The sequence below is a fragment of the Centropristis striata genome, chromosome 6 (genome assembly GCF_030273125.1).
Source record: "Centropristis striata isolate RG_2023a ecotype Rhode Island chromosome 6, C.striata_1.0, whole genome shotgun sequence".
NCBI lineage: Eukaryota > Metazoa > Chordata > Actinopteri > Perciformes > Serranidae > Centropristis > Centropristis striata.
The window spans coordinates 12,077,623-12,103,410 of record NC_081522.1 but is presented as its reverse complement, the minus strand read 5'-3'; the positions used below and the strand labels follow the sequence as shown (position 1 = coordinate 12,103,410).

Here is a 25,788-nt window from a genome sequence, read left to right as displayed (position 1 = left end):
AGAGGTTTTCTAAAGGGAGGCTGGTGCTCATGGAAACACTCGTATTTGTTCACCGGAGCCGACAAACTCATAATGTGAGTTCCTTGTAGCTGCTTTAAAAAGAAAGTATAAAGTTTTGAGCTTTCTTAAAAAGAGTTTTATTGAGCTGGAACAAATAGGCTTGGGACTGAGAGACCCAGACATTGTATGGGGATTCAGAAAGTTTTAATAGATGGACAAACGCATTGTTGGTTCTGTTCTTTTTCATGGGATTTGTTAAAAATAAAAAAATATGGACGAATGTCTGCCTTTGCCTTTAAAGTAGATCTGTGCTGCTTTAATGCCTTACTATTTTTTAAAGAGGCTTGATACATCATGCATATGACAAATAGGTAAATTATGATAAAAAGGAAGCTGGACAGTCCCAGGCTCTACATCAGATATACAAACATGCATTAGGGCGTTTCTGAGTCATAATTACCTCCTACAGGGAGAGCGATCTGAATAGGGCTGTTCTTAAGGGAAAAGATTAGGTCATGACTTATAATATTCAGCTATTTCTGTGTCTCGCTTCACACCAATAGACTCAAGGTTTTTTGCCCTGCAAAGCAATACTGTGATTCTGTCTTGATGGGCAGCTTATTATTCTGTACTGAAGTAAGTGTCTACCTCGAGAGAGTGTAATTATGTGCATATATGCTGTGTCTCTTTGGTCCTAAGAGGAAGCAAATGCCTCACAGACCGACTTTCAAGCCTTTTGAATTTCCTGTAAGAGGTGTCCTCGCCTTTTTGTGTTAAAAACATTTAGCTGGTGTCACAGAAAGAAGAGCCAATAAAGAGAAAACAATCTTCTCCTGCAGTGAAACATTTAGGTCACCTGCGATCCGATAAAATAACATGCATCAACGATAATCTCTTGATCTCTGACAAATATTTGGTTTTAGCCTGTTCCAGCCTACCACCCTGTGTTTCCTGTAGTTTACATGTGCTTACATTCCCACAGTACAATTATGCACATGCAACACAATGCAAATGGCTGACAGTAAGTAGGTCAGCTAAACTACATCTTAAGTGCAGCTTTGACTCATTAATAATGCATATGATAAAGACTAAAGTTGCTGGGTCTTGAACAAAGATATTTTTCTCTCTGATGCCAACAATCAAGCAGTACTAAGCTGTCTTTTTCTGTTGTCATGAGCTTTTAATTTTCATGCAATGATAGTAGTGACAAGGAGGACATTTCTGAGCTTGTTCTGTCATGGTCAGTTAAAGACATGCCATGATGTCCTATCCACTAATATCCCTCAGCCTCAGAAACGGAAACAACAGCGTTTGTTTTGCATCAGCTCTGTATCCAGATCACAGTGTCTGTCGGTACACAACACAGAGCCAAAACCTGATGGACGCTCATGTCATGTGGCACTCTGAGAGTTGGAGCCTTCTGCTTTCTGCTCAGAGGCGTTGGCAGAGTATCTGAATGCTTCCAGCATGCTCTCACTCCTCTTTGGGTCAAAGCCACAGACCTGAGCAGCCTGCTAACCTCCGGTCCGCGCACAGAGGCCTGGTGTCAGAGCTGCAAACCTGTGGGTGTTTGTATCTTCGCTGACAATGCTCTGAACTCCGTTCCTCCATCACCCACACAGCCTCAAGTGGAATGAAAGCTATGCATGGACTCATTCATTCCATGGGCCGAGGGAGTGTACACTTGTGCATCCTAGAAGTGTTGTTTATGACCTAACAATGCAACGCTTGTTGATCATTAGAGCCGTGATGTTAACATGGTCTTCAGCTAGGATCATGCTGAATAACATCACAATGAATCGCTGCACAAACAGCTGATGACTTCCTTTCTTGCCTCATATGGTTGAAGATACAGGAGCCATATCACAAAAACTGCCTATCTAAAGTCTTATGTTAAGATAGGATGAGGCTAAGATTAGATTTGTCCTAATTTTGTATTACAGAAGCAAACCTGAACAAATTTTAGGAATCATTTTTTATCTCAGGTTAGAAAATCCTAAATATTTAATCCAACATTGGTTGATAAAATAATTTAAAAAAAAAATAGAAATATATCAATGAAAATCCAGTTCAGCTATTAAATGTCAAAATATTCTAAGATATTTTACATTTTGTTTTGACTGGTATAATCAATTTTGTTTGAGATCTAAAAAAGACAGAATTTATTCATAAGAATGTGACTTTGGTTGGATATCTTAAATTACCATTCTGACTAGTGAGTAGGGTGGGCCGATGTCTACTAAAATGACATGATGATGTACACAGTGAAACAACATGAGGGATGATGATATCATCTGTGTTAGTCATGTGGTCAATAGAGCGTAAAAATGAGTGCGTTCATAAAAGTTCCAATTAGTTTGAACTATTTTTTTTCTTTGGATTTGTTTGAACTTGATTTGGGGGAAAAGTGATAACCCTACTGTCCAGATTTTAGAAGCATTAGCAAAGATCTGTGCACTGTTGATGAATCAGATTTGTTACTTTTTAAGCACACAATGAATGCCAACACAAGACTGCATGTGGACAGGAAGGAGGCTTTTAGATTACGATGTTCGGCTAAACGATGAATGATGGTCAGCCATCAATGTCGTCCATCAGCTTAACCCTACTAGTGACAATACACTTTTGACTAGGAGATGAGGATGTTATGTCTATCTAGCATGTTATTAGAGATAAAGGTTTGATTAAATGTTAAAATGGCTTGCCATATGTGTCCATTAATGAGCATTTTGTCATCACACTGCAACACATCCTGAGAGTCTGTTATAAGCCTCTCAGATGATAAGTGAAAAAGAGCAAGCATATGGATTTTTTTTTAAAAATTTTTTTTTAAAAACCATCATACAGAAGACAGCACCAGACAAAACAACAAAACAACAAGCTGGGAATAACAACACAAAAAACAAAACAAAATAATGGGTTCCAGGTAAATATGACCGGTACATTAAGCAGTACTGAGTGAAATAATATGGGAGCTGAATTTGAAAAAAAAAACAGAAATAAATACTATTTTTTAAATACGAATGCTCTTGTCAGTATAGCAAAGATATTTACATTATTATAGTCAAGAAATGGTTTCCATATTCTTTCAAAGGCATTATTTTTGGAGTGCAGAAGACCAGAGGTATGATTTGCACTATTGTCCTATGCAGCCATATGGATTTAACAAGTAAACTAACACAACCTGGTAGAAAAGTTCAATTCCCCCTAAAGTTTTTAGAGTTTAATGAAGATTTGGGGAAGAATGCTTGAGTACACTTTTCCCATCTTAAGTTAGGATGGGGACATTGAATTAGGAGCTGTTCATCTTTTCCCTAAATCAGGACCTAACCCTAAATATTACCACGGTTACCAGACAGTTAAGACAGAATCTGCAATTTGAGAAGGTTTAGTCATTCAGTCCTTGGCTCATACCCAGAAACCTCTGGTTGACACTCAGTGGCAGGAAGAGCGTTAGTGTTGTTATGAACATGGGCAGTAGGCCAAAGGCTTTGGAGATAGGCAGGTGTGTCCTGGATACGACCTCTGGCTGTGTTGTTGATATTACATCTGTGCTGCTGGATATTATGTTATGACTGTGAGCAAGAGCTGGGAGGAGCAGTGGGAGTGGAGCGCTGTTTACAGTACTATGAACTATCAACTGGATGAAGTATTACACATCAGTACAAACAGACCAAGACTGCTGGCTGGGATTAGAATAAGAGAGGAGAGAGGGGACATCTAGAATCTGTTTTCTCACAGGGGTTAGTGAGTGATGGGCTTTTTAGCTGAAATGGATTTACTGTAAAATGGTTTGTTCTTCCAGATGAGAACGTGAAGGCTGGCGTCCACCAAGGCCACCGCTGCACCTTGGGCAGCGCACACACATGATCACATGACTCTGGACATGGACGCGGTCCTGTCAGACTTTGTTCGGTCCACAGGGGCAGAACCGGGTCTGGCAAGAGACCTGCTGGAAGGTAAGAGACCAGAACACTGTCCTGCACCTCTGAGATGATCGATTATCACTTAATATATATGGGAATCTGTGTTTTGATCAGCTGCTCCCTGTTGTGCAGCGTTTGCACTCTAGCAGCAGAGGAGAGGGAAGAACAGAAGAGCAGAGGAAATGAGGAGAAAGGAAAAGAAAGGAAACAAAGGAGGGAAGGAGAGGACTGGGGCCTGCAACAGTGAGCCAGCTTGCTGATTTAGAGGCCAGTGTGACGGTTTTACGAGTGCACTCCCCAGGGAGAGCTTTGTGCCCATTCATTGGAACTCATTGAGGAGCAGAGTGCTACTGGCACTTGTATAGCTTACATATACAGGGCTACTTTGGGGGAAAAGAGCAAAAGTGCACATGGCAACAGAAAGATTGTTGATGGTCAGTTGAATTGGCTTCCGTATCTGGAGACAGTAAAAGTGATGTTTGTGTTTTTATTCCCATTTTTCGCCCCCAAAGTATGCAGCAATTTCACATCACATTGCATTCCAGCATCTGGTCAAACTGCAGTAAAGAACTGCTGAACTGTAAATGCAGATACAGTTTTTGTCTACTTTACAGGAATAGCTCGACACAAATTAGACTTCCATTAGGGGATGAAATCCTTGTAGAGTGTGTCCTGGAAATGTTTTTTGTCTCTGCGTGTGTATTATGCAGCTGGCATCTCGTCTGATAAAAGAATTAAAGTGTTTGGTGTCTGTCTCTCCCTCCCCCTCAGTCTTTTTTTCTGATTCTGCTCTGGCACAAAGCCACAGGGGCATACTTGTGACACTAGCAGACACCAAACAAGACACTGCACTCAGACAAGACAGACGTGGGCCTGAATGTCCTATTTCAGTGTCACGCCTGCTGCTTCTTTCTGGTGTTAGCTTAGACCTGCATCAATCAGTTGCTCTGTGACCCTCTGGTCTGAGTCAGGAGGGTGTGAGGAGCAGAAAAATGACAGACCAACATGTGGTGCTTCCCCCTAGAGGCTGGTTTATGTACTGAAGAATTTGTTTTGACATTTGTGGTCACGTTTTTGAAAACCAGGACATTTGGACATAGAATAGGAAAAAATGTTAAAATTTTAATTAAAGGAATCAGTTAACAAGTAAAGCTTGCCCCATAAAGATTTTTTTCCACTGCTCCTGAGTAGAAAAATCCTCCGATGCACCTGGTTTTATTCAAAGTCCTTAAATGAGGGGAAAAGAGTTCCTTTCAGCTGCTCTGTTTTAATAGATGGGAATAATGCATGTTCATACTGCAGATGAATTTATCAGTGTTCCTTTTGCTGACGACAGCCATTACAAATGAAGGAGCTGAAACAATGCCTTCCATCCCACAGTAATAGTAGGCTAATGTGGAAGCATTTAAAGACCATGCATTAGGTGCTGAGTGGCTTTGTTGCTAGACCTTAAGTTGTATTCCTGGATTTGTGCAGCTCGATAAAGTAGAATCAGTTTTGCATTGATCGACGTCAGAGACAGTGATTAGTGGTGCCAGGTTTCATGTTCAGACTGCTGAGAATTATCATGTCTGGAGGAAGACAACTTCCTCCAGGTCTCTTACACAGGGAGTCCATTAATGGACCCTGTCTCGCAGATTACATGCAGGAACCTTCTGCATGCTTGCAGTTGATGTGAATTTTATAAAGACTATTTTGCAGGTCGTTCCTGCAGCATTATGAGAAGGCATGCTGAGTTATAATAAGGCTGAGGCTCAACTTGTTTCTCTTCAACCTGGAAGGGATTTCTGTTAGAGAAACAGCACCCAGAGGAATAAATGTGTGTGCGTTCATGGCGTGTATGTGTTACCAGTGTGTGTGTCCCTGCTGCAGGATCAGGATATTGCTGTCACTCTGTTAAAAGATCTGTCTCCCATCAGTATCTTTATTTTAGTGGCACCACCCAACCTCAGCCTCCAGTTTTTTCCCCTTATGATGCAGCATGTTTGACAGACAAAAGCACTTAATGGCATTGCTCCACATGGGCTCTATATAAAGTTAGTGTTGGGGATCATTATTTAAAATTCTTTAAGAGCTGGAGATGCATTATGGAAGTCTTTGCAGCAAATGTATGCATTGCAGCATTACTGCCATATCTTTATTTTGGCTTTACATTTAAATCTGTGATAATTTGTCATTGTTTTTAATTCTATTTTGCACATGGGGTGCACTTTAGCCTCTTCAGACCGAAATTAGTATTACAACAACAAACACACATGAAAAAAGTCACCTGCCCAAATGAACTTAGAAAGATTCTCCTGGCAAAACTTTCAAAACTAGTGCCACAAAGAAACATTTAGATCAGGCTTAGAAAATGGATCTCTGGAAAAGGGCTTCTGTAACTTAGCAGAATACATTCTGAATATTAAAAATCAGTTATCTTTTGCATTGTACCCCCAGTTTACGCTTCCATTTTTGCTATATACAGCATTTTATGTGTTATTCAACATGAGATAACCCTGTTTACTGTAAACTACAGTGTCCTATTGCATCAGGGAAAACTATTTGATGCGTGGGAACATTCCCACTTCAATTGTTTAGAAATTCAAGATATTTTTAAGTGAGAATCAAGGCAACAACCTTCAATAATCACCCACTACAAGCAACATTTAATCTTGATATTTGTAATCAGTGCTGATGTGCAATCACCAAGACCTTTTGTTTGTGTCCCATGCAGGTAAAAATTGGGACCTCAGTGCTGCTCTAAATGATTACGAGGAGCTCAGGCAGGTCCACACTGCCAACCTGCCGCAGGTCTTCAACGAGGGCCGCTACTACAAGCAGCCAGAGACACGTGACACGCCCACCCATGTCAGCAAGATCGACAGGCCGTGTGCACAGAAGCAGGAGGACAATGCACAAGGTACGAGGGCCGCCTCAGCACCATATGGTCACCTCCAGTGACCTCACCAGTTTTGTCTTTCTTCACTTGCCTCCCACTCATCCGGGCAGCTCTCGCTTCTTCTCCCCTTTCTTAGAGAAGCGTCTGTCCCGCGGGATCTCCCACGCCAGCTCTGCTATCGTCTCCCTGGCGCGGCTGCAGGTGGCCAATGAGTGTACCAGCGAGCAGTTCCCTCTTGAGATGCCCATCTACACATTCCAGCTACCAGACCTCAGCGTGTACAGCGAGGATTTCCGGAGCTTCATAGAGAGAGACCTGATCGAGCAGTCCACCATGATGGCTCTGGAGCAGGCCGGTGAGTACTACAGGATATAATATAATATAATACAATCTCCAATAGTGCTTCTCCTACTACAGATATGAGATATGTAACAGAATCTTCTGCATTTCAGTGCATTCTTTATTTAGATTACACTGAAATGCAGAAACAGCAGCAATGAGAAATGCGGGTGGAAGTCAGTAATGTAGACAGAGATGTACAGGGTGAGACTGAGAGGAGAGAGACAGAGCAGATCAGAGAGGCAACATCATCTGGAAGCAAGACGACAACAACTAATTCAAAGCATCCAGGATCCCAAAGGATTCATCTCCCTGCTGAAGCTTTGAACTAACGGAGAGAAACTAGTTAGTGAAGTTTCAAATCTTCCTGCAGATTTTCCCACACAGACACTGCGGAGATTGTAAAGCCTTTCTCACCTAATTCCGTTCAAACTCTGGGAACAGTCAACCGAGAAGAACATTGGGAGAATTTAATTTATATTGACCTTCGTATTTTTGTATTTTATAAACACATAAAGAGAGCAAATCTCTCTTATGTGATTTAACCAACCAGAAGATGGCATCTGATCTCAAGTGATAAGTGAAGGATTTATTTTAGCACTGTCATAAATTTAATCCAAATTGTACGCATCACAAATCTTCCTATAAAATATGTATCTCCGCAATTAACAAGAGGTAAAATAAAGTACAACAACCTGTTGTATATTAGCCTCACTTTATGGACGGTTTAATCCCAAACAGCATGTGAATTAGTCTCGGACTTACAGTAACATCATTAAACACACTGGGATGTAATAGTTGTTTCCAGAATATTAACTTTTATATGTAACACGTAAAAATCATTGATAAATGCAAAAACATCTGCATTTTAAGCCGGTCCACACTGAAGGCTAAATCATTCAGAGCCTCCTCTGTGTTTACTGTTGTTAAATAAATGATGCAGTCAGATCACCCGAGGCTCAGAGCGCCGGGGCTGCCTGCAGTAAAGCAGTGTGCCGTGCCCAGGGCTGTGAAGCAGTCGTCTCTCCCTCAGGGACACTGGCAGGGCGGTGATGGAGCAGAAACTGGAGATACTGTGAAGTCAGGCTGACGAGGAAGATATTCACTGTTGGGGTTTTTTTGTCGTTGTTTTGTTGATTAGATTAGATTAGATTAGATGTATTTGTCATTGCACAGAAATACAACAAAATTCAATGCACTCACGTACTGGACTCATAAAAAAACATAATAAATAGTAAATAACAAGATACATTCTCATCATCTCATTTCAATAAATAGTAAATAGAAAAGATACATTCTCATCATCTCAGCACTTGGTATATTCATGTCATGTCATGTCATTCATCCACTGTACCATCAACTCAGTGCCATTGTATGCATTAAAACAGTAGTGTAAATATATAAATATATAAAGTGCAGAGCATTGCATTAGGTGTGGATGTCCCTGATTAGTGCTGTCGGACCAGTGAGTTTGTTTTCAGGTCTGATTTGTTGCTTTTTTAAAGACTGCTGGGTATGGTTATTGGCGGTTGTATGTGAAGCATGTGGCCTGTGCTTCAGCTATTGAGGCTAATTATGCTTGTTGGCTAAATATTTCTTTTTAATTAAGCCGTTACTGGTACCTACAGTACTGTGACGCTGGAAGGCATTAAGTTGTATTTGAGTACCAAGGTGATGAAATGTTTAAATTGAAAGCTTCTATAAATATCTGTTCGAGTAGCAGTGACATTTCTAACACTGATGTTTAGATACTGAATGTGAAAGATAAAAGGAGTCATGATTTAACATCACAAAACGATCATAAAGCTACAATCCTTCTACCAGATTTGAAAGACTTAAACACTTATTTTAACGTCTGAAAGAATACAATCAGGATATAAACTAAACTCAAAATCAGAATCACAAAAATTGACTCTGGTGTTTTGCATTGCTCTCACTGAACTTAAACAGAAATAGACGGCTAAGAACAAGGAGTAAAGGTAAAGAAGAAGAAGACACTTATGTACACAGATATGTGAAAAATTGCAAATGATAACAATAAGAATAAAGTAAATAAAAAATACCAATCATCTTTCCACAAATCAAGTGTTCTGTAAGTTATAATCTATTGAAATAGTGCAAAGAAATAAATACTGAATGGATACACATTGACTGGATGAGAGTTGTGGCATTTATCAGAGCTGCAATGATTATCAACAGAAACATTTATAATTGTTTAAGTTATTTTTTGTACAAAAATGGCAGAAAATGCTGTTTTCAGTCTCTCAAATGTGGAGATTTCCTATTTTGCCCTGTAAAACTGAAATAGTCTCACTATAAAACTATTGTTGTTCTATCTCTGTTGTTATAAATGAACAGTTTTCTGTTCATTTATTTTGATGCCTTTTTTCCACCTATGGCTTCTGTTAGATCCAGATGAAGAATTTCCTTTGGGACCAATAAAGTTCTGTCTTATCTTATCTTATCCCCAGACAGCCATAGAATAAACATCTCTCTATAACTTGCCTCGCCCAAAGTTTTTTTTCCTTACTTGTTACTGCTTCGCTTTTGTAGATTGTATTCTCCTCTTTATAGAGATGTTGTTGGAATAAATGTTGCTGAGAGCCCGTAAAGCCCAGTGAGACATTATATAGGTCTACAGAAACAAATTTGACTCTCTTCTTGTCACTTATGTTTTTGTGTGTTTTAATTTGAATAAATTAAGAGAACACTGTATTGAAAATGGATTGGAACTAAATGTTTTGCTCCCTTCTGTTTCCTGTGTGTGCAGGTCGTCTGAACTGGTGGTCCACCATGTGCACCAGCTGTAAGAAGCTGCTTCCTCTGGCCACCACAGGGGACGGGAACTGCCTCCTGCATGCTGCCTCTTTAGGTGAGCTACTCATGAACACTACAGTATATCTGTAGTTAAGATTACCATATCATCCATAACAAGTCGGTTTCAGTGCTGCGTCACAGCTGCAGAATCCAGGAGGGAGTGAGAAAGGAGGAGTGAGAGAGCAAAGGAATCACAAAAGGGAGAGAATTGACCTATACTTTGCAAGAAACCGTCAGCTGCAGGGTTCAGGGGCTTGACAGCGTATTCAGGTCCGTGCCGAAGGAGATTGTTGACTCCCCAGTGTGAGGACTGCCGGAGCAGGAGCTGTCAGGGTTTGAGGCACCAGAACCAATGTAATCTACACTGACAGTCACACAACTAAGGCCCTTTGATGAGTGATGAAAGGCATTTTTAGACTTTTTTTTTAGGAATTTAAAGAGCTGAGGTTATCTTTAAATGATTATATAGTTCGCTGCGATGGCTGTGCTATTGTTCTGCGTCCTCAGTCTTTACACGCAGTAATGGTTTTGTGCCTCTGTGTTGATCAGGGATGTGGGGCTTCCATGACAGAGACCTAATGCTGAGGAAATCACTGTATACCATGATGAAAAGTGGAGCAGAGAGGGACGCTCTGAAGAGGAGATGGAGGTGGCAGCAAACCCAACAGAACAAGGAGGTTGGAAGAGTATATCCATCACATCCACTTTCACAAAAAAATCCACACGAGCAACAAGCGGAGGGATGAACCACACGTAACCTCTGTTAATAAGCGCTGATTTTAGCTTCCTTTCTGAGTCGCACATTTAGATTTTTACTATCAGAAAAATAGTCTTCCTATGATACAAAGTGTGCATTAGTAGCTGTGTTAATACTGTCAAATCCCCTGCACTTCCTCTCCCATCTCTTGATGTTCACGGATTAAAGCATTTGCCAGTCTATTAGAAAAATGGTGTCACCAAAGATAGCTCAGGCAAAGATGTAGTCCAGATGCTCATGTTTTAAAATGCCCGGGGCGTCCTGGTGGCCCAGTGATCCAAGACGCATCACATGTAAATGCAGCGTCCTGGTTTGTTGCATGTCATCTACCTCCATCTAATTACCCATATTCCCTGTCTGTTTCTTTTATCAAAACCACCCATTAACCCTCTGAACCTCAAAACCCACCAGTGCAGGTTTGAGAAGGATGCCCCCCCCCCCCCCCCCCCCAAAAAAAAAGAAGCCAAATTACACCCTTTATTATAGCCAGATATTTCTGGATTTTCAACAAATCATGTGTGACGAACATTTCTGTCAGGAAGAATAAACAAATTAAAGCTTAAAATCTGATATGTTATCCAAATATCTTTATACTGCATGTGTCATTAAAATTTGCATTTATAGAATCCATTTTACTCCCTACTTCTAGCCTCAAGATTGTGCTGTTCCCACAGGGGTGCAGGACTTATTGGACTATATTGGACATGACTATATTGTAGTAAGAAAAGGCCACAGCTGGTAGTGACAGCAGGAGCAAATAACATGCCCTGAAATTGCATGGTGTCCAGAGGGTTAACAGCAAAAATATGGAGAAAAAAACCCATGTGAGGATGCATAAAGCTTCAGGAGATAATCTTGTAGATGCAGATGAAAATAGTGAAAATGAATAATAATAAGGATTGTGTGGGTGCACATGTTTATCAGAATTTCCATTTGTGTTTGTGCAGTCGGGGCTGGTGTACACTGAGGAGGAGTGGGAGAGAGAGTGGAACGAGCTGCTGAAGTTGGCCTCCAGTGAGCCTCGCACTCACCTCAGCAAAAACGGCAACACCAGTGGAGGGTAAGCTGTTCAATTTACAATTACTCCCCCATCCCCAACCCCCACATAAAAAAACCTGAAAGCGTGTGCACTCTGAATTCCCAAGATACAACACATATTACTTTTCTTTAAAAGAGAATCCAACAATGTTTGCTCCGTGCTCATTGTATAAGATGGAGAGCGGAACAAAACAGAGCAGAGGCAGCAAGTGGTGCAGCTCTCATCCCACATCACAACTCCCCTGCTGTGTTTTAATGCCTTGCGTGTTCAAACACTGCAGGAGGCCCACAATTAAAACAAAAGTGACCTTCTCACAAAGAAAGATTTGTCAGGGAAACTCATTGTTCCCACTCGGACTGTTGCTATTTCAAATTGCTTTCTTGATTTAATAACATTGCTGCAGGTCTTGTGTGGGACTGTGCCATCTACTGGCTGCCATCAGTATTAATCATTTCTGCTGAAACAGCCTCCTCTCAGCTGTGGGTTGCTTTTAGCTGCAGCAGGTGATGTGAATCGTGCATCCCCCCCTCTCTCTGTTGCATAAACAAGCGTAAGAGTGGGTTTATCTGAGGCTACAGAGGCAGATTGGAAACTAACTCTAGTTTCCTCCTCCTACGCACAGAAACCTTGTGGTTTGTCTCTTGTTTCCATTTTCACTGAAGTGAGCATATCAGCATAGCAGCTGATTTGTTAGAGAAAAAAACAACTATGATGAACATCAAAACCCATTAAGGTGTCTGTCTTTGATTGAAATGTCATGTAATAGTATAAAATGTGACTGAAGCAGGATGTGGTTATCTGTGCCAGTTTTGTGTTAGAAGATAAATGTAAAAACCTTATAACAAACCATGTAAAGAATGTTTCAGTGTGAAACAGCTGTGTTTTCAGTGCATTTTCTTTTCACTTTAATTTGCTGTGTTTCACCAGCGTTGACCCATCCAGTATAAAGCTCTGTCACTGAAAATATCTCATTAAAGAGCATAATTTACTCATTTACTCTGGTGGTTTTAACCTCTCATTGAGTTTGCTGCAATACAGTAATCAGGTTAGGGATGTTTGATGGTCCTAGTGTGAGATGAGCCCCTAAATAGGATGAGTGGGATTCACATATTAAGAGGCTCTTTATTAGAGTGAATTTGGCAGCGTGGCTGTTTGTGTGGCTGACAACTTAATTGTTGCACGTCCCCGGTTCCCTGTTGGTTGCATGCCTGAGAGCACTGCCTCCGCTTTTTCTCTCCGTCTCACCCTCCCTTCCCCTGTTTCTCTCTACCGCTCTCTTTCATTCAAACACATGTGCGAACAGATGGATCTTTGTACATGTCTGTTAAAGGTAGCCAGAGGACAAAGTGGATCCAAATGGATCAGATTAGATTACGCAGGCACTCGATTAGCACGAACATTCACTGTTTTGGCAGATGTTTTCGAATCAGTCGGTACCAATTCAGGAAATTGTCACAGTATCCCATGATCCCGCTGTGTTACATGGTTGATTTTGTTTTGCAGGGTGGATAACTCTGAAGATCCGGTCTATGAGAGTCTGGAGGAGTTCCATGTGTTTGTGTTGGCCCACGTGTTACGCAGACCAATTGTAGTGGTGGCTGACACGATGCTCAGAGACTCAGGAGGAGAAGGTAGGCTGGCTCCATCCCTTCATCCTCTACAATTCATTATGATAAGCAATGGACTGACGCGAGATATGGTGTTCCAGCATTTGCTCCTATCCCGTTTGGAGGGCTCTATCTGCCTCTGGAGGTGCCGCCAAGCCGCTGTCACTGCTCCCCTCTGGTCTTAGCCTACGATCAGGCTCACTTCTCTGCACTGGTGTCCATGGAGCAGAGAGACCAGCAGCGAGAGCAAGGTAAGCACCTGTGCATCATAACAGAACCAGTTAAAGGCATACTGTGCAGGAATTGGTTCTTCGAAACATTCAAACCTCCTTTTTCCCAGCTCAACAAAAGTGAAATTCCCTCTTGTTTTGGTACACACTATATCTGCATTTTTTCAGCCCTGTGTCCAATATTTTTGAAGCTTTGTGACACCAACAGCAAAAGAAAAAGAAAAGAGAAACACAGGGTCTCCGCAGATTCAGACACTGACACAATCTTTTTGTGGATCTGCATCTGCAGATTGAGATGTGTCATATAATAAAGCCTTTCTTGACCTCCTGCCCTAAAAAATCCAAACTGTCGCCTTCTGTAACATGCATTAGTTAAGTTAGGCAATAGTTAAGCAGTCTTTGCTTTAACTTTAAGTGGATAGATTGCGAGAATGAGGCCGAGTGGTCTGCCTGTCCTTCTAGAGGTGAATAATATATGAGACAGCAGTCTAATTACCTGTGATTCATTATTAAAACAGGCCAGTTGGCAGCAGGAACCAGGGAGTGGCCAACATGGAGGGAAAGTGGACAGCAGGCCCCTTCTTCTGACTTTTGGAGCATTGATCAAATCATTCAAGCCTCTGTGTTATTTTATGTCTACATGAATCTCTCTGAAGTCACAGTTTAGATTTACACTAGGTGCGTCTGTTTTTGCCCTCACACAGATTTGTGATATGGGGCTGCGTGGAGCACATTGATTGTGTTACGTTGTGGTGAAGGAGTGTTGATTTTCCGTTTTGTTTGAGTGACTCTTGTTTTGCCCGTTCAGATGCCAGTGCTCCCACTCCGGATGCGTTGCTTATTCTGGAGGTCAGAGTAATCCTCACATGGAGTTCCTTTAATTGACAAATAGAGTGGATCTCCTTGACAACCAGTCTTAGTAGTCACGGCACTCTTCTCTATCTGACTCAGTGGGTGGAACTCACTTGTCATTTGTGTGGGCTGCCAGCCAACTCCGTCTCTCTGCCTCTTTTTCTCACTCTCAAACACAGATACACTTACGCAAACTGTGTCTTTCTTCCTCTCTGTGTCTTCCTCCCTCTCTTGTGCTTTCCTGAGCATGTAAGGTTCCTATTCTCGGCATGTAAACACCAACCTAGTTATTAAGTCTGGGTATGACCACTGCAGGCTAGCAGACAGACATGATTACTAACCTGCAATCCCTGCCCTGAAGTCATTCCCTTTAATGCCAGCAGCACATCAAAGCCAGCCCACTCCACAGCACTTCCAACTTTTATTTGGGTGTTTCAGTGTGGCTGAGGGGGTTCTCTTTTTGTCCACCAGATGGTGCATATGTCCAGAGAACCCGCTGTAGCTCGATCACAACACTACTGCATGACTCTACTGTTTCATTCTGGTACACTGTGTCCTGTGATAGGATCAGAGTGCGTTTTGTCTGCAGTCTCTCTCTCCAGGATGTTATGAAAACACTTGTACGCATAGCTTGGTGCATTTGTATGTCATGAGGTGAATTATTTATCACAGCAATGATACAAATATGTACTGCTTCTGTTATGTTCTTCTGCAGTTTTATGCATCAAGAGATATAACTTTGTGTTTTTGTATATTATTAGAAAAAAAGTACAATGCCGTCACTCTGACTTTATATCTCGGAACAGATGCCAGACAGACAGGCAGAGGGTCAGACTGACATGCAGACCTAATCTTCCACTGCCAATTAGGGTAGACTAGTAGCCCCAGCCGGCCCCTAAGCCCTCACCACATCACCACATATGGGCAGGGTCCCGGGCTGGGGCCCCAACACACCAATCCTCTCTCCTGACAGTCAGGCCAATGTGTGCACGTCTCAGGTGGAGGGTTTGTCTCAGTTTCCCCCAGCACCAGGAAGAGCATCCGAGAGGCCGTTGGCCCTGTGTGTGTTCAGGTGCCAGAGGCTGGGTTAGAATACTGGCTCTTTCTTCAGCCGTCTGTATGGAAGGTTATAGCAGAGCCCCCCCCCCCCCCTTCAGTAACTTGATTCTAAATCACACTGACACATCACGCTACTGACCCTTTTATGGCCTGCTCTGCATGACTGCTGGGGCTATATTGGAGGTGGACAGTGAAAAAAACGAGGGAGGGGTTGCTGAAGTCAGAGGTTATTGCTATGGATCCAAACTTTTTTTTCTCTGACCATATCCCAAAAGAGCAGTCAAGTGTTTGTTTTTTTGAGTAAGGTAGTCAGGTGAACCCAGAGTCCTGTGCACATGCGTTACTTTTTCTATCAGCGCATTGCTGCTCACCTGCTGTGTGATAATGACTGGCTCCTCAGTAGACGCCGTTGGCCATGCCTTTTATCAGCTTGTTTGTGCTCCCGTGGTTAAACGATGTATTAGTGGAACTGGCCCTCTAAAAAAACTATTTCAAGCCCTGGTCCCAGGACCAAAACACTTCCAGGTTTTCTTTGGCATTCCCTCATCAACCTCATAGCACCCATTTGAATTAAGTAAATGGTCGTCTTTTACACAAAGACCACCTACATAACGGTGCGGTGTAACCATCCAGCTTAGGCCAGGTTTCATTACTCTATCTATTAAAGTAACCCAGTGTATAACTCCCCATGCATTCAGCTTAATTAAGTCAATATGGCCGTCAGAATTAAAATGCCATTTGTTGTGGTTTTATGTGTTACTTCAAATGTGATGCTCTTGTAATTATGGCTATGGTTCCGCTGTTAAAAATCTGCTACAAAAAAAAGCCTGCTTGTTTATATGCATGACTGCTGTTTACTCTGGTGAAATGGGCCCTTTAAATCTGCAGCTGTGCAGAGTGACCAAAGTCAGGAATTCAAATTTGTTCATTTTCCAGACAGTACAAATTGTTCTTGAATCGCAAACAGAGGAAACATTGGCTCAGTGTCCCTGCTGTTAGTTAAAGCTTGTAATGGGTGACTTTGTCCTCTGAAGAGGGTTAGAGAGTGCTCTCATGACACAAGGCATGATCTGCTTGACAAGTTCATTTTGCTCAAACTAAAAAAAGACAAAGCAATGTTATTTATGTCCAATCAAATCATGTGAATACATGCTGAGAAAGGTTATCTACCTCAGCACCAACAGCTGCTTCCTCGCACGTTACACCCAGATTTCCTCCCCTCTTCTCCTTGTCTGTATCGCCCCCCCTGAATTAAAGATGCAAACTGAGCAACGCGAGGCAGACTAGCAGCGTTGTTGCTGAGTACACAGCTCGCATACCACGGAGGGCTATGATGTCATCCACGCTTAAGTTATGGGAATCGGTCATTCAAGGACAACAAAACAAGGCTGCCAACAGGGATAGTAAATACATTACAGCACACTTTAGTCCCCCAGAGCTCAATTGGCAGTGTTGAATCTCTGAATCTGGACCAGGCCCAAGCGGGAACAACAGCACACACAGCACTTTGGAATGGCGAGAAAGGAGGACAGCTGCATCGTGGGAGCCAGGACGCCACCTCACAGACCTCCGCTGCCTGCTGCATGACCCGAGTGGGAACTGAGTGGGAGCTGGTCCATTGCCTTCTGTCTGTCTGTGTGTATTTGTGATTATGATTGAATTTTTCTGGGCAACAGTGTTCTCGGAGAGACCCTTCTTTAAGAAAAACTGCTCTTTTTTTCCTCACGGTTTTCAGTGCTGCCATGCAACTGCTCTCATTACTGTTTGTCTCTGTGGCTACAGGCATTAGTCATACCTTTTCTTTTTTTAGGAAGGTGGTGTAAAGTGAATTGCAATTTGCAGGTATGACGCAAAGGCAACCATGACATTTTAGGACAGGTTCCTGGACAAGCCTAGTTTGTCAGCAGTGCTATTAGTGCTGTATTTACTCAGCTGATGGAATTAGTTTGCTTGGTGTCAGGTACAAATAAGTGATCATGTTCGCTGTGTTAAATTTGCAAGCATGGGTGTGGCTGCACTAATTCTGTTCCATGAACTTAAAGCATCATCACTATGCTTGTCAGATTACTACCACTATTTTGACAGCTATCATGAGTAATGGTGTACTTTGCACCTACGCATAGGCACTCAGATCAAGACACAAGGCAGGGACAGAGTGAGTGTTTGACCTGCAGTTTCATCAGGGACACATGGGAGGGGCGTTGCTGCTGGTGTCTGTGTCTCTATGAAGCCTGCAGAGCAGAGCAGCCCATTGGCAGTGGAAGAACTGATGAGGCAGGGAGGAGACTGTATCTTCCATCTGGGGCTGACAGGGAAGGCTGGAATGTCCTCGGCCTGAACAGCCTGCCTCTCTCTGCTGTCATGTGGACAACAGCCCCCACACTAGGCAGCCTGAGGAGAGCTGTCATGTGGGCCAGTGGGGTCTAGCTAGTCCTACTCACACTCTTATTTTGAAAGGCAGCCATGCACTCACACATGAACACGTACACGCCCGCGCTGTGCACATACTGTAAGCATGCCTCCCACGAGAGGAAGCCCGGGTGGGTGTCTGTTTTATGTGCTGCGTCCAGTGATTAATGTTGAAAACCTCTTCCTGCTTGTGAGTAGCTGATCATATCAGCGAGATATGAATGAAATTATTTCAGCACTTTCAGTTTTCTGTACTCCTGTGTCTGATTGCACTCGATTACTAAACTAAATCATCTCGCACAGCCCTGATCAACTGTAGAGCTACTCAGTTTGATGTAAATCAGTCTCATCAGCTAGTTCACACTAACATTTCTTTTAGTATTAGCTTGAGGATGGTTCTAGTTTGTCACAATCCGGAGCCTATTTGTCCAACACTCTTACTGGTAGTGATAACAGTGTCCTCATCGGGGTAACTGCAAAGGTCTGGGACATCTCTAAAAGAAGTCCAAGAGAGCAGACACTCAGCCAAACTTGTGTGGAAGAGAAAACAAAGACAAACTGTAAAATTTTGACCAGAGCTGTCAGTTGCAAACATTCATCAAAGTTTATAGACTTACTCTAAATTTGACCTCACATTCTTCTCATAGTTGTGCACACATCATTCTTATGTGAATCAAAGGATTACCACCAACATTAACACCTGCACAATCACACTCTCATTCACCATTTAAACTGTGGGAGGAAGCCGGAGTAGACGGTGAGAACCCACGCTGACACCGAGTCAAACTCCACGCAGGCCGGAGTCAAACTGGTGACCCTCTTGCTGTGAGGCAAGAGTGCTAACCACTACACCACCATGTAGCCCCTTAGTTTAGTCATGAAAATGCAAATGTTCAAATTTACATGTTTGTGAGGATTTAAAAAGACACTGACTGTCGGTGAATGTTGGGCCATAGGTGAGCATCTATAACCCTTGTTTTTGCAGTATGTCCCGCACCTTAGGTACAAATCTGCAGATTTTCGATGGAGTGACTGTGTTGATCAGTTCCGTAGCTAGATTACAAAACTATCTAAGTGTTGACTGAGATTGGTGTGACAATGGTAGGCAAATATTTCTTTCGGTTACAGTTTCACTTGATTAATACAGACTACAGCCACCTGCTGATATGGAGAGTTATTTCCTTTCACAAAGGCATTGATTGTACAATCTAGTTGGCTGTTGGCTCGAGTCCTTGTGGTGTCTTCAAGTGAAACTTTTTGGCTCAAACACAGTCAACATGAAGCAAAGTATTAGTTGGCCTTCATCGCCGCTACTTCTTTGATGTCAGATTGGTGTGTCTGGGCCTTAAGGACATCTTATTCATTTTCAAAAGTTGAGACTGAAAGTTCATTCCAGACCTGGAAAACAAAACAGTCTCACCGCAACAGTTGTTTAGGAGATTACGAATGTACCATATGATATGAATTGAAAGAGAACCAGGATAGGGTCCAGTCTGTGTTATTAGAGGAGCAAGTGAGTTAATGTGGCTGACTGAGGCCCTTCTGTGTCTGGATGAGTCAGCCTGAGTGACAGTCACTGGTCACAGTTACTTCTCTGCCTGAAAAATGGATGGCAGATAGAATGCACCCACAGTATACTTTACCCCACACTGATAGGCATCTGGGATAATTAACGTGGCATTATTCTAGTGTGTCATTATGGTGTCACTTTAGCTCTGATACCACAGTGGCCTTGTGAGAGAACGGGTGGCGTGCAACGAGTCTCCTGTGGTAAAGCTAGACCAAACTAACCTTCTGATAATCTCATCTCTTCCAGCTGTTATCCCTCTGACTGACTCGGAGCACAAGCTGCTGGCACTCCATTTCGCCGTGGACCCTGGCAGGGACTGGGAGTGGGGGAGGGACGACAATGATAATACCAAGCTAGCCAAGTAAGTCCCGTATAGTATATCACAGGGTGTTGATGCATATCAACAAAGCACACAGAGGCGCTGACTACGAAAGCAGCTCCATGAGGGGTGAGAGAGTAAAAACTGCAGGCCAAGGCAGTTCTGTTAGTCTACCCACAAGGCTGTATATGGGGGATTTAACTCTGATTATAGGCTCCAGGCTCAGGTCACTTCAAAGAGTGAGCAGAGAGAGAACAAATTGTGAGTCACGTCAGTCATCCATAGGGTTTCCCAGGAATGGCCTCACTAAAGCAGCAACACCCTCTCTGAGTTTAGCAAAGAGTTTATGTAAGGGTTTCTGTTTCACATTCCTGCCAGTCAGGGGGTTAGCTTATCCTTTAACAAGCTGCAGTATGAACAATGCAGATATACAGAAAAAAGATGCTCAAGCCACCTCCTTAACACCGCCTCTTTATGTGACCTCTAATGCATTGCAGAGTTTTTAACTGAAATAAGTTCCCCAGGGTCATAAATTTGCTATATATGCCAAAATGTTCCAGTAAAAATATTTGTCAAACATTGATTGCATTAAATGAATGCTTGTTGTTAATTGTGGATACATGTTCTCCCACAGTCTCATCTTGTCTCTGGAGGCCAAACTCAACCTGCTGCACAACTACATGAATGTAACATGGATCCGAATTCCATCTGAAACAAGGGTAACGTTTTCTCACATGTGTTTCTGTTTCGTCGTGGTTAATTTAGCTCTGGGGAGACTCCTCCATCCCAGATGTTCTTGAAACCACGGGGCTCAATCAATCAGTTTTATTTACTGTCAGAATGCAATAATCCCTTCGCATTCATGTGTTTGTACTGATTATGAATCACCAAAAATCAGGCAACAAAGTTCTTTAATTATGTTTTTTGGGGAGGAATATGTCTGGAATACATTGGGAGTCCCTGTGAAATGTCCCTGAGACATTTGCGTTTTCTTCATTGCTGTGTGTGTTTTTGTATCTCTGTGCAGGCTCCCCTGGCTCAGCCAGAGTCTCCCACAGCCTCTGCAGGTGAGGATGTCCAGTCTCTAGCTGAGTCCATGGACTCTGACCGCGAGTCTGTCGGCAGCAACTCCAACGTCAACAATGGCAAGCCCAGCAAGGAGAAGGACAAAGACAAGCAGCGCAAGGAAAAAGACAAGAGTCGGGCTGATTCTGTAGCCAACAAACTGGGTAGCTTCAGCAAAACCTTGGGAATCAAGCTGAAGAAGAACATGGGAGGTCTGGGTGGCCTCGTGCACGGCAAAATGAACAAATCTAACTCTGGCTCAGGGCGCAATGGGGAGAACGGAGGGGAAAAGACAAAGAAGAAGGAGTCTAAGGCAAGTAAGGGAAGCAAGGAGGAGTCGGGCCAGTCAGCCAGCTCCACCTCTTCTGAGAAGGCCACTAGTCCATCTCCTACAGACAGAGACAGGCCTTCCAGCTCCTCCCCAACCGAGAGACAGGACAGTGCAGGGAGAGACAAGACCCTAGAAAACTGGAAATACAGCACTGATGTCAAGCTCAGCCTCAACATCCTGCGGGCTGCCATGCAGGGGGAGCGTAAGTTCATTTTTGCAGGGCTTCTGCTCACCAGCCATCGACACCAGTTCCACGAGGAGATGATCAGCTACTACCTGACCAACGCTCAGGAGCGCTTCAGCCAGGAGCAAGAGCAGAAGAGGAAGGAGGCGGAGAAGAAGCCACCCACCACCAATGAGGTGGCCGTGAAGAAGCCCGAGCATGAGAGTGTCTTCCAGAGGGAGAGATCGGACAGCTCGCCTCCGGAGAGCTGCTCTCCCGTCCTGCCCCACCACACCCACACCTACAGCCACAACTCACAGCCCCCGCTGGGTCTCAAGATGCAGGGCAGGAACAGCCCCACTCCTGCTGCCCCTCTTGTCTCTGCCCCAGTCCCTCCTCTCACCCCGCCAACAGTTACTCACCATGTCTCCCACCCAGTCCCAGCCCCTGCGCCTTACTCCTCACCCAGTATTGGTGCTAAGAGACCTGGGCCCGTTCCTGTGTCTGCCCACTACAGCCATACACCGCCCATCCAGAGGCACAGCGTGATTCACTTACAAGATGTCAACATGCAATCCTCCATCTTCCAAGATGACCCCTATAAACCTGTGGTGGGCACCCTAAAGACATGCGCCACCTACCCCCAGCAGAACCGCACACTCTCATCCCAGAGTTACAGCCCTGCTCGCCTATCGGGGGTCCGCACTGTTAACACAATAGAGACCCTGGCCTACAACATGCCTGGCGAACACAAGTCCCACACCTACACCAATGGATTCGATGCGGGAGACATTCAGGACTGCCTGGAGTTTGCTGATGAGGACAACTCGTCTCACACCTGGCTCAACCAAGACAAAACCAAAGGGCGGAGCTCTGGAAGCCCTTTGTACTGCTTTCAGCAGCGCCGCTGCAAGAGGGAGAACTGCTCCTTCTACGGCAGGCCAGAGACAGACAACTACTGCTCCTACTGCTACAGAGAGGAGCTGAAACGCAGGGAGAGGGAGAGCAAAGTGCAGAGGCCTGCATAGCCATCACAGCCACTTCAGCCACTTGTCAGCAAGGCCGCAGGAGACTTGAGGGAAGGACACCATCTGCACTCTGCATTTAGAATAACATGATGGCAAACATTTTCCTATTTTGTTGAAGAATGCTCTTGTATTCCTGTCACCCTTCCCTTGTTAGTAAAGATTATTACTTTATGATGGGGGAAGCAGAACTTGAAACAGTGAGCAGCTTTGGCCAGAAATTGTGCTATTTTGTTTTGGGGTTTCTTTCTGTCTCATTGAAGTTAGTCTTTTACTTGTTTTAGAGTAAAAGTCATCTCTATGTGATGTAACTTAACTGTATGTGAGGGAAAGTTCTTTATTTTTCAAAGTACAAAAGATTTGCATCTCATCAGGAGGGAACATTTTAGCTCTTTTAATCAGTTTGAATGCAATACCTCTGCTTGGTTCTTCAAAAATCTCTGTGGAAAATTTGTAGTTGTTTTGCAATCAAAAGAAATTTAAAGGGAGATTAATATTAGACTTTAAAGCAATAAATTGGTGATTTTTGCTACACCCTCTCCCAATTTTGTCTATGCACCAATAATATAGTTACTGTAGGTTAACTGTGTCTTGTAAATTGTAAAGGATTGTCACGGTGTGCTTTTGTAAAAACGAATTTGAACTACAGGAATTTAAAATGTGTAAGCATTATAGACTGTAATGTTGGATTAGGATGAAAATGTAAAACTATCTCATTTGTCGAGTGTACCTTTGTTCTTACCACGGTGCAAGGATTTCCTGTGTCAGAATCGGACTCAAAATAATGTGTAAGATATCATTTCACACATTTTTGCCCGTAGTCGACCTCCTTAAGACCACAAGCACTGCCAAACTGGCTTCCTTAAAAAAAAAATTCAATTCAAATTTTCAAAATGTTTTCTGTGGCAAACACCGAACAATGTGCATAGGATGAATTGCTTCTCAAATATGCAGTGTTTATGGTGTGTTTCTCTGAGTCGCCTGTTAACTACTCTATTCGGTCAGTGTTTTAGATGAGAAGAATTGTGGGTAGTGAGAGCAGGCCGATGCGTATTTGTCTGAAGTGTGATTACGTGTCTCTTCCCCTCTACACACACAACACAATGTGCAATCATGCTATTAGCACTATGTGGTGACCTGCAGTATAGATGTGTCACCGGTCCAGTGTGAGATTGTCTGTTCTTCTTCCATATCTAGAGGCCGTTAAAAGAAGCACCTGCTGCTAAGAGCACCTCAAGCCTTTGTGATCATCAGTGCTTTAACCAATCAGTGGGTTTGTAAAACCCCGGGCCTCCAAGTGCTTTCTGCTCATTCGACATGACTACTGTAAAGACGCAGTGTTTGTGTTGCTGTTTGTTCTGGTGATGCTTGGATAATGTACCATGCTGTCCTTAACTAAGTGTGTCCTGGCCAAGGATGTCCACTGCTCCCTGGGTTCGCTTCTGTCTCTCTCCTGTACACACTGCAGTGTTGCTCCTCTTTGTTTCTATGTGACAAGTTCATGGACTCTCACCATGTTAGGACTGTAAGATATGATTTTGTATTCCTTTAAGAGTTTTACACTACTTTAAATTATTAATTTGCACATTAGGTACAGATGTAAATATGAAAAAAATAGTTTATTGTTACAAACATCGTGTGTCTGTGTCATTTTTGTTTTTCTTCAAGAAGGTCATCATGAGGTATCTGGAGGTTTTTGTTTTTTATCGATACTATGTTTTGACAGTTTGTCATTTTATAGGAAACCATGGAGATCATGTTGTCTGGGTTTCTCTTGAACCACAAACACTGCAATACACAATGTTTTGCTATCTATTTGCTTTCATCTTTCTGTTTTCTAGTGAGGCCTAAAAGCAGACAGCGAAAACTATATATGCCCCAGAACTAATCAGGACTTTTTATGGTTAAATTTACACAGGACAATTATTTAAACTGTCCCTCTTTTCCCAAGAAAGTCTAGAAGCCTCATTTAAGGGGTACTCCAACATTTTGAAGCAACATTTCCCCCTGCAAAATGACTATTTGTGCATCAGTTACTCACCCCAAGACTAATTCATGTTCAGTATTTCCCATCTCAAGCTTGCATGTCACAGCATAGTTTTGCTGTTGTTAAACACTGCCACCATTTACGTCAATTCATCAAGAATTTTCTCTGTTTTTGGATTCTTCTTTCACCATGGACACATTGAGAAAAACAAGAATTCAAGAAAGCATGAGTCAGTTGATATACAAATAATCATTTTAAAAGTGGAGTATTCCTTTAATAGTGCACTTCTTTAACGTTGGTGGCACTTTTTTAAAGGATTGTCCAAATTGATGCAACAGAGATAAAATATCTTGCCATTTTTTTGTGCAATCTCAAATATCTTCAGAGCGTAAAAGTGAAGCCAATGCAGACCTACATTTCCTCAACTGGTCACTTGAAGTTAAGTTTACCCTGATGACATCACTGTGACATCACCAGGGTTAATTTCTCAGACTTGACAAAACATCTGCAGATTCTCAGAAGACATTAGACAACTCTTGTAGTAATCCCCTTGAACTACTCTTCATGTGCAAAATCAGTGCAGTGCCCCTTTAAGACGCTATTTGAGTTTCTAGAATAGGACACTTCTTAAAAGGTTATTTAAAAGACTCCACATTAATGGGAAAAGGCAATTAATCTTGTGACTGCTTTTTGAATGAGTCAAACTAAACATAATAAGGGGGAAAATCTCCACCAAAATGGGTCTGAGGTTACAGAGTCAGAGAGATTTTGGGGAGTGAACTGCCAAGTAGGGCAGCATTCCAGACTCAGAGCTGTAACTCGGCCTTATTCCTCTAGAGACGCTCCTACATTGGCAGGAAAGTTGAATCCATGCAGCGAAACAGGCATTCAAAAAGCATCAGATAATCTCTAAGTGCATTCATGTGAGTGTCCTCCAACCCTGCCATGGTTAAATCCGGTGAAGGCGTGTGAGCATAAGTCATATAACAAGACAAATGGTCTTAAACACAACATGAAAAATGACTCAGACGGAATTCGAAGAGATGGTTAATCATTTATTCGTCATTGTAGATATGTAAGGATGAATTTAATTACGGCTTAATTTAATCTTCAAATGCAGAGAAAAGCAGCTTGTGAAAATAACAGAGTAATAAGGGTTTCATTCTAGTTAATAAAAAGCTTCCTGTAAGATTATCATTATTGGATTTAGACAAGCAGTCATGATTAAGGAAATGCAAAATGTCTTTAGAGTTGATTTTACATTTTAACCGCTGTAGTAGCATAATATCACTCAGTCAATCAGTTGGTCACTCACATGGACCAGACTTTTAATGTATTATCATGGAATTTTGTACAGACATTTATGGTTCCCGTGGATGAATCCTAATTACTTTAGCGATCATCTGACTTTA

The 25,788-nt window shown here is 42.7% G+C and overlaps 1 protein-coding gene across 1 annotated transcript in view; it reads left to right on the top strand.

Moving 5' to 3' along the window:
• otud7a (OTU deubiquitinase 7A) overlaps window positions 1-24,021 on the top strand; it is a 42,539-nt gene extending 18,518 nt beyond the window's left edge. The window contains exons 3-13 of the mRNA XM_059335441.1: window positions 3,806-3,959; window positions 6,643-6,828; window positions 6,944-7,162; window positions 9,917-10,018; window positions 10,513-10,640; window positions 11,668-11,780; window positions 13,263-13,390; window positions 13,468-13,617; window positions 19,733-19,847; window positions 20,440-20,524; window positions 20,833-24,021. Coding sequence (XP_059191424.1) covers window positions 3,875-3,959; window positions 6,643-6,828; window positions 6,944-7,162; window positions 9,917-10,018; window positions 10,513-10,640; window positions 11,668-11,780; window positions 13,263-13,390; window positions 13,468-13,617; window positions 19,733-19,847; window positions 20,440-20,524; window positions 20,833-22,392 — 2,871 coding nt within the window. The 5' untranslated portion in view covers window positions 3,806-3,874 and the 3' untranslated portion in view covers window positions 22,393-24,021. The remainder of the gene's footprint in view (window positions 1-3,805; window positions 3,960-6,642; window positions 6,829-6,943; window positions 7,163-9,916; window positions 10,019-10,512; window positions 10,641-11,667; window positions 11,781-13,262; window positions 13,391-13,467; window positions 13,618-19,732; window positions 19,848-20,439; window positions 20,525-20,832) is intronic.
• The last annotated feature ends 1,767 nt before the right edge of the window (window positions 24,022-25,788 follow it).